Below are 9,591 nucleotides of genomic sequence, written 5' to 3'. Positions count from 1 at the left end.
TCGTTGTGCATTTTCAGCAAAATTAATGTCTTTAGCAACGTTGCTTTTCTTGCAGGCCCCTTAGATTGAAAAATATTTTCTAACTTGCTCCAAAGTTGTTTTGATATTTCACAATCTTTATTTGTTTCAATTCAGATGTTGAAATAAGTAAAATCAATTCGGCTTTTGCTTTTGAGCCATTTAGTTCCCATTCGGCAATAGCTGCATTGTCGGTGGTGGGTTTTTCGCATTGTCCATTGATATACTTCCACTTGTCGTTTTTGATTAATAAAGCTTAAATGCGACATGTTAATGCTTAAATGCGCTTGCTGAAGTTTGTACAATACTATGTCTAGGTGTTTTTCATGTTTGGCTGCATCTTTGGAAAAAACCAAAATGTCATCTAGACAGCAAAAAACTAACTGTACAGACCGGAATATGTAGTCCATATGGCGCTAAAACGTTTGAGCTGCGTTTTTAAGCCCAAATGGCATTACGACGAATTCAAACATTCCCACTGCAGCGTTGACTGCAGTTTTGCAAATATCTTCCGGGTCCATTAGTATGTTATAATAGGCTCTATTGATGTCGATTTTAGAGAAGATCAGACTCCCGTGAAGTCGTTCTGATACCTGATCAATGTATGGTATCGGGTAGCGGTCTGGTTTTGTGTTGGCGTTCTGCTTACGGTAGTCACGATACTCTCCAACCACCTGTGATTTTTCTAACCAGGTGGATAGGGCTCGGCCATGGACTGTTTGCTGGTCGCACGATTCCTTGCTCCTAAAGTGTGCGGAATTTATCACGAATTGCTGTTAATTTCGCACCCGAATATCTTCTTGGCTTTTCTGTGAATGGTTGGCATTCTGTTTCAATTGGATGGCTTACCTGGGAGCTTGTTGGCAATTTGTAATTGTTAGGATTGGATAAGTTAATGTATCTGCGAATTACGTTAGGTAATTTAGTAGAGGCATTTAGAATAGATATCGAGTGTATTTCCGCGTTCTTTACAGTCCCTGTGACGGATAAATACGTGAAAGGATCAATCAGTTGTCTGGCCTTCATGTTTCGCACCAACCCGAAATTTGCCCAGAAATCTGCGCCTATGATTGATAACTTGACCTTGGTTATTAAAAAAGTTCCAGATAAAATTGCGACGCAGTCCTAAATCAATGCACATTCTTCGAATTCCGAAAGTGTTGATGGTTATGTTGTTTACTGCAAACAGCTTGATGTCGCCTGGAATTGCATTTGTGTTTTGCGCTATTGAGGTGAGTGGAATAACAGATACTGCTGAACCAGTATCGACCAGAAAATTTAATTTGCTCGCCTTATCGAGAATATGAAAACGGTTTTCGCTTCTGCAGCTAAAGAGTGCGTTATCGCCTGCTGCACATTGTGGCGGTAACGACTTTAGTTTCCCGTATTGAAATTAAGCTTTTTGGATGCTTCGATGAGTTCGCACGGCTGTTGACATTTTGTGGCATTTGCGCCACAACGTGCATGATAAAAGCATAACTTACTACGGCTTTGGCTGCGCCGATTGCTGCTTCTTCGACTACTGTGACCAGATCTAACTTCTGATGTCAAACTGCTGACAGTTGCTATTAATTGTTGGATAGAAGTCTCGAGTGACAGTACCCTTGATTCTAAAGATGGAACGCTTTTTGTCTCACTATTAATTGTTACGTCGGTGTATTGTGACGTGGTCATAACGTAGTGCGCAGATGGCGTCGGTGTATTGTGACGTGGTCATAACGTAGTACGCAGATGGCATATTATCCATTATTCTGTCGGCTAACTCTGCTGTTTGATCTGTATTACCTGTGTTACTTGCAGACAAAATGCACCTTAGATTGCTAGGTAGCCGTTGAAGCCAAAGTGCTGCTAAAGCTTCTTTAGAGACATTCGTACCAGCTAAATTTCGCATTTCCCTAAGTAACTGTGTTGGCCGTTTATTTGATAACTCTAAATTAGTTAATAATTTCACCAGTTGTTTTTGTTTCGATTCTAGACAACTTTTTATCAGTTCTTTTTTTAACATTACAAATTTGTCTGTGGTGGGTGGACATTTCGCGATATCAGCAACTTGATGCAAGGTATTATGATCCAGTGCCGTTATGACAGTGTAAATTTTTGTAGATGGTGCTGTTGTGCACATCTGCAAAAATATACACGCTGTGGAAAATGTTGTTTTTCCACAGTATACTGATGCTAGCAGCAAAGAGACTGTTGAATATTTGTTTATATTATATTATATTATTGTTTTTATTAATTTTGTATGAATAATTTGTTATTTTTATTTGTATTGTAATAATTGTGTTAAATATATTTGGTGTAAAAAATAACGTTGTCAATGCAATGCCCAAAATACGTCATACGCTTCTGCTGGCACATGAAAACAAAAGCATCAAATTTCGTCTGCAAGAAAATGCACTCTTGCAGTTTGCAATAAGTTCATTGTTTGGCATGCATTGTCAAGGTTATTTTAGTTAATTTATTTGTTGTAAATTAATTATCAATTTTAAATAAAAGGCACAATTGAGTTTTTGACAATTCAATTGATGCGAAGCCACATTCGTTATCGATTCTTTTTTGTTCGTTCTAATAGCTTGTAGAGTTGGTTCAAGTACCAAATTTACACCATATAAGCACCTGCCTACTGGATTCAAGTGTTCAGTAATCAGGATAATTTAGGACAATCGTCAAATCACTGGGTTCAAGTGCTCAGTGGTTCTCGTGTTCAAATAAGTCAACATAAGTACTGGATTTAAGAGTTCAGTACTTGCAAACAGTTGATTTCAACCTTTGATTCAGCGTGTGATCATACATTTTGGTGTGATCGTACATTTTGGTGACCCCGACGTGATAGACGGGCGTACATTTTGGTGACCCCGTGAAACGGACAGCAGCACAGGACTGGTTTGACGCAGCAACAGTCAACAATCAACAGTCAGCGGTTAAGTTTCAGCATTCAGCATTCGAAGAACATTCTTACGCACATTTGGCAAAAAACTACAAATCATCAATGACAACTCTTAATGAACTCATAGATGCCCAAAAAGAAAAGGGCGAAGAGATTCAGCGAATCATCAGGAACTTCAAAAAGGATTCGGCTGAACGCAAGCAAACATCAGCATACTACAGTGAAAGATTTCGTCGACTTGATGTTGCTTGGAAGCAGTTTGAACAAACGGACACAATGCTCAGAACTCTCATCGATCAACCGACAGATGATGAGTATTTTACATCTTCCTATTACGAGAAAATAAGAGAACTAACAAATGAATACAGTGAAATATTCAAGACAGAAGCCCTTCGGATCAAAGCAGCAGACAACTTTGGTGAAGCTGCTAATAACCAAGAGGCATCACAGCCGTTACTAGTGGTTACGACAAATGGTTTGATAAGAAAAATATCTGCTCGAATGGCAGCTCTAAAAAGATTAGTAGAGAGCTTGTCAGAGAGCGAAGGCATACAGCCACTTCAATATTACGAAATTAAATCAAACACAATCATGCAACATTGGAACCAATTGGAATGTTTGCATGATGAACTATGGGAAAACTTTGAAAATCCACTGATGTCAGGATTCAATCAAGATGAGTATTACCAAATTGAAGACTTGGTACAACAATGTTTGATAGAGTTGTCCATAAAATTGGATCAATTACAACAGAAACAAGCAACAGTAGCAGAACCAAACATGCGGTCCTCACTGCCATTGCCAAAGGTAACGATCCCAAGTTTTAATGGGAATTACTTAAAATGGAGGCAATTTTTTGACTTGTTTACACAAATGGTAGACAATCAGCCACTACCAGCTGCTCAAAAAATGTGGTACTTGACATCACATGTGACAGGTGAAGCTGAAAAATTGATAAGTCATTTCAGCATAACGGAGGACAATTATTTGGCAGCTTGGACATTACTGCAAGACCGTTATAATAATAAAAGGGTCTTGGCGTCCACATTAATCGATGAACTTCTACATCAGCCATCAGGCACATCAACTGTGGCAGCAGTTAAAAATTTACATGACACAACGAAAGAGTGTCTATTAGCACTAAACAATCTTGGCGTTCAAACGACATTTTGGGACCCAATTTTGTTACAGGTACTAATTAAAAAACTCGATCGAGCGATGCTCATTAGATATGAGCAATCTTTGGCAAAACCAAAAGAGATACAAAACATTCAGGAGTTTTTAGCCTTTTTAGAACTACAGTTCCAACTGATGGAAGTTGTAGAACAAAAAGATAAGGTGGCTATAATCGAAATAACTCAGTGTCATCGGCTGTAACAGTTTCTAAAGGAAACAACAATTGCAAACTGTGCAATGTAGACAGGCACCCACTGTATCATTGCCGTAAATTTTTGCAATTTTCACCATCTCAACGATTGGATTGGGTGAAAAATCAACAGCTCTGTTTTAACTGTTTCAGGAATGATCATGTGGTGAACAAATGTTCATCAAGAAGTTGTACCAAATGTAATAAAAAGCATAACACGTTGCTACATTTGGAAGTTACAAAACAGAACATTCAACCTAGCTCAAGTGGGTACAACACCGCAGTTACCACAGCGACAGCAAACACATCCACAGGTCATCGTGATTATGTTCTCTTGCCAACTGCAAGAGTCAAAATAACTGCATCGAATGGAAATACAAGTGAAGTCCGAGCATTACTAGACTCTGGTTCGCAAGTGAACATAGTCTCTGAGCGTCTTGTCAAAAGGATCAATATATCAAAAACAAAATCGTTATTGTGCATAGAAGGGATAGGAAAGGTTCAAAAAAATTCAACGCAGCGAGTTAACATCAAATTGCAATCACTTAACTCAAGGTTTACTACAGAAGTCGAAGCGTTTGTGCTTCCAAATATAGTTCCACCTCAACCAAGTTGCAGTTACGATATTTCCAAATGGAAGGTCCCGAACACCATTCAGTTAGCAGATCCAACATTTTTCCAACAAGGGAAAATTGATATTTTACTCGGTGCGGAGTTCTATTTTAGTCTGTTAAAGAAAGGTAAATTAACGCTTGCTCCTGGGCTTCCAGTCTTGCAAAATTCTACACTTGGCTGGATTGTCAGTGGCAAGGTTGCATTAAATACAGACACATCAAACGTTTTATGTGCAGTTTTTGGCGGTGGGGCGGAGGTTGTTGATAATAATTCATCGTTAGAAGATGCAATTGAACGATTATGGCGAATGGACGAGGTGAATACAACAGAGAGGACATTATCCAAAGAAGAAAAATTATGCGAATCTCATTTTGTGCAGAACGTCCATACAAATAAAGAAGGACGTTTTGTGGTAAGGTTGCCGTTTCTGGAAAACTCATTGACGTTAGGGGAATCTCAAGAAACAGCTTGGAGAAGGTTCATCAGTCTTGAACGACGACTAGCAAAAAATGATGTTTTGCGGAAACAATATGTCCAGTTTATGGAAGAGTATGAGCGATTGGGTCACATGACTGAAGTAAACTTGGATTCCATGTTGACTCCAAGATATTTCATTCCTCATCATTGCGTACTAAAACCAGATAGTACAACTACTAAACTTCGAGTGGTGTTTGACGCATCAGCCAAAACTACATCTGGACACTCGTTGAATGATTTAATGTATAACGGACCGACAGTTCAAAGTGAACTCTTTTCAATTCTGCTCCGTTTTAGGCGACCACGGTTTGTTTTTACCACAGATATCGAAAAAATGTATCGTCAAGTTCTGATAAATCCTGAAGATCGACGCTATCAACTTATCATTTGGAGAAGCAGTCCAAATTCAACGATTCGTTATTATCAGCTAAACACAATTACATATGGGATTCGAGCAGCTCCTTACCTAGCAACAAGATGTCTGGAAAAGATAGCATCAGAAAACAAGGTGAATTATCCATTAGGAGCTCAAATCCTGTGTGACAATTTCTACGTCGACGATGGGCTCGGTGGATCAGATAGTTTAATTACGGCTATTGAAGCTCAAAGACAACTAATCCATATTTTGAAGAAGCAACATTTTTGTCTTCGGAAATGGAGCGCAAATCATCCTCAACTGTTGAAAAACATTTCTCAAGATGATCAAGAGGTAAATCTAGATTTCGATAATAACGAGTCAATCAAAACGCTGGGATTATTTTGGTTGCCCAAGGCGGATTTATTTGGAATTAAGGTCAAAATGGTTACTGAAGGAATAATCACGAAGAGAGTCGTTAGTTCTGATTTAGCTAGACTGTTCGACCCACTTGGGTTATTAGCTCCAGTAATAGTGAAGGCAAAGATTTTCATACAACACTTATGGCAGTTGAAATTATCTTGGGATGAACCACTTCCTACAGATCTTCGTACAACGTGGTCAACATTTAGAGAAAACTTAAGTACTCTTGAAAATCTTCAGGTGGCAAGACATATCTTCAGAGGCGAGGTTCCATCATCAACACAGCTACATATTTTTGCTGACGCGTCTGAAAAGGCATTTGGCGCTGCAGCATATGTCAGAGCAATTTTAAAAGATGGTAGAATAATAGTGCGACTATTATGTGCAAAGTCAAGAGTAGCTCCACTCAAAAAACAAACGCTACCGCGACTAGAGTTATGTGCGGCAGTCTTAGCAGCGGAACTCTCAGCAAGAGTGAAAAGCGATCTTCAAGAGAAGGACCAGCCGGTATTTTTGTGGACTGATTCAGAAATTGTGTTATCTTGGATCAACTCACAGTCCTTATCATTTCAAACATTTGTAGCTAACAGGGTGGCAAGAATTCAAACTTTAACTCTGTCTGAACAGTGGCGCCATGTTAGGTCAAACGACAACCCAGCTGATGTGTTATCAAGAGGACTTTCAGCAAGGGCGTTGTCAACATGTGCACTTTGGTTTCAAGGACCGTTCTTTTTGCATGGAAGACAGGAAGTATTGCCACCAAGGTTTTCATCATCATTACAAGTTCCAGTCGATCTGGAGAAGAAGAAGGTTGTAGCTGTAGCAACTCAAAGCAATGACGCAGATTTCATATACAGGATTCAGCATAAGAATTCATTTAAGACGTTACAAAAGATAGTAGCATATGTTCTTAGATTCACTAACAACGCAAGAAAATCAAAGGAGTCACGTGCCACACATATAGTACTTAGTGCCAACGAATTGGATGCAGCATTAATAACTATAATATTTCACATTCAGGGTAATGATTTTCATGAAGAAATCAAACAACTGAAGAAACAAGGTCATGTTGATAAATCTAGTTCAATCAGTAGTTTATCTCCATTCATTGATAATGCAAATGTTCTTAGAGTAGGAGGACGCTTAGAAGCCTCATCATTACCATACGATTCTAAACACCCAATGCTGATCCCATACAATGATCCATTGGCAAAATTATTATTCGTGATGTTCCATGAAGAAAACAAACACTGTGGCCCACAGGCACTATTGAGTACAGTCCGACAACGTTTTTGGCCGATTAAAGGTAAATCAACAGCCAGAGCAACGGTTCAGCGATGCATTCGATGCAACAAAGCACGTCCGCAACTATGCCAACAAATTATGGGCAATTTACCAGAATCAAGAATAACTCCTGCAAGACCCTTTATTAATGCTGGTGTAGATTATTGCGGACCATTTTGGATCCACTACAAGGTGAGGGGCAAAAAGCCAACAAAGGCATATATTGCTGTCTTTTGTTGCTTTTCTACAAAGGCGGTACATCTCGAGTTAGTGACCGACTTATCAACAAATGTTTTCATTGGAGCATTGAAACGATTTATAAGTCGACGAGGGCGTTATTTGAATATTTACAGTGATAACGCAACAAACTTCGTAGGCGCCAAAAACCAGTTAGCAGAATTAGAAGAAAGCATTTATTCTAATGAAGGACAAGAAGCAATAATCTCTGCCTGCAGTACCACAGGAATAAATTTTCATTTTATTCCACCAAGGGCTCCACACTTTGGCGGTTTATGGGAAGCATCCGTAAAGTCCGCAAAATATTTGTTACTACGCAGCGTTTCAACAGCATCATTGACGTATGAAGAACTCGAAACAGTAGTGGTGGAAATTGAAGCGATATTAAATTCACGACCATTGACTCCAATGTCCAATGATCCAACTGATTTGACAGCATTAACTCCAGGACACTTATTAATTGGAGAAGCTCTTACAACTCATGTAGACAGCCGATCGAAACCAGAAAAACACACGTTATTGTCACTTTGGAATCTAGTTTCCCAGTTAAAACATAATTTCTGGAAACGCTGGTCTAACGAATATTTGATGGAACTGCAACAACGTAACAAATGGAAAACACAATCTGCCAACATACAGTTAGGAGACATGGTTATAATCAAAGAAGATAACGTCCCAGTGATGCAGTGGCCCTTGGGACGAATTGTACATGTGTACAAGGGTACAGATGGACATATCCGAGTAGCTGATGTTAAAACATCGGCAGGCATTTTTAAACGCCCAATTCATCGATTAGCTATACTGCCTGTAAATACAGATGATCAACCAACAATGGCTGAAGCTGATCACGAAGTACCTCCTGACAAGTTAATTATGAAAAATAGAAAAGAGTCGTATGAAGAGCCCAAGACAAAACGTAGAAAACTGCCGACCAATTTGTACTGTTCTGTATTACTTACACTATTACTAAATATAATTAATTAATTAATTCAATTATTCTACAGCTGGTTTATGATTTCGTTCTAATATATAAATACAGCAAGTAAAATTGTTATTAAAAACTTTCATAGCAAAAGTAACAAAACTCCAGCAAAAATATGCGAACATGAAAAGTCAAGTACGGCTTTGGATCAGTTGGTTAAGGTGCGCTGATTCTGAGCTTCATATTTGTCAGGACCCGAGTTCGATTCCTGGTACTTGCAGTCTCAAAAATAATTATTTACGAATAATTAAATATAAGAATTATTTCCAAGACCACTGATGAAAGGTATTTGGCAATACTCGAAACAGCTGTATGGTCAGCCAAAAATTCAATTAATTAAAATAATTAAAAAAAAAAAATTAATTATTGTTGTTTCACTTCTGTTCGAAAACCTCTTTATGTAAATATAACAAGTTTCTATTAAAATTATAATAGTCACTTCCGTCTGGAAAATTTGACGTTAAATTACAACTTATTCACAAAAATATGGTTCTCCAAAATAAATATTGGTTCTCGCTCGTGCGACTAGTGGAGTAACATTAGCATGGCTTTCTCAGCATTACGTTCCTAGATTAGGTTCTATACATAAGAAAGAACAAATCATGCAACAAATAATGCCTATAGGAATAGAATAGTTTTGAAATTTAACAATTGAAAATAAAATTATAATTAATTAATTAATTCAATTATTCTACAGCTGGTTTATAATTTCGTTCTAATATATAAATACAGCAAGTAAAATTGTTAATAAAAACTTTCATAGCAAAAGTAACAAAACTCCAGCAAAATATGCGAACATAAAAAGTCCAGTACGGGTTTGGATCAGTTGGTTAAGGTGCGCTGATTCTGAGCTTCATATTTGGCAGGACCCGAATTCGATTCCTGGTACTTGCAGTCTCAAAAATAATTATTTACGAATAATTAAATATAAGAATTATTTCCAAGAC

At 38.0% G+C, this 9,591-nt stretch overlaps 1 protein-coding gene across 1 annotated transcript; it reads left to right on the top strand.

Annotated features, from left to right (window-relative positions):
* Positions 1-3,007: 3,007 nt before the first annotated feature.
* Positions 3,008-8,646, top strand: LOC119665532. The gene is made up of 2 exons (XM_038074758.1): positions 3,008-4,278; positions 4,425-8,646. Exons 1-2 carry the CDS (start codon positions 3,008-3,010, stop codon positions 8,644-8,646), a joined length of 5,493 nt encoding a protein of 1,830 aa, XP_037930686.1.
* The last annotated feature ends 945 nt before the right edge of the window (positions 8,647-9,591 follow it).

This window comes from Teleopsis dalmanni, chromosome 1 (genome assembly GCF_002237135.1).
Source record: "Teleopsis dalmanni isolate 2A chromosome 1, ASM223713v2, whole genome shotgun sequence".
NCBI classification, from domain to species: Eukaryota; Metazoa; Arthropoda; class Insecta; order Diptera; family Diopsidae; genus Teleopsis; species Teleopsis dalmanni.
The sequence above is the reverse complement of the archived record's forward strand: the minus strand, read 5'-3'. Positions and strand labels throughout refer to the sequence as shown.

Excerpts from the sequence above, each read along its gene's own strand:
- LOC119665532 (XM_038074758.1), top strand. The coding sequence starts at position 3,008 with ATGACAACTCTTAATGAACTCATAGATGCCCAAAAAGAAAAGGGCGAA. Across the intron at positions 4,279-4,424 it reads ATAACTCAGTGTCATCGGCT|GAATGATCATGTGGTGAACA; the intron begins GTAACAGTTTCT and ends TAACTGTTTCAG.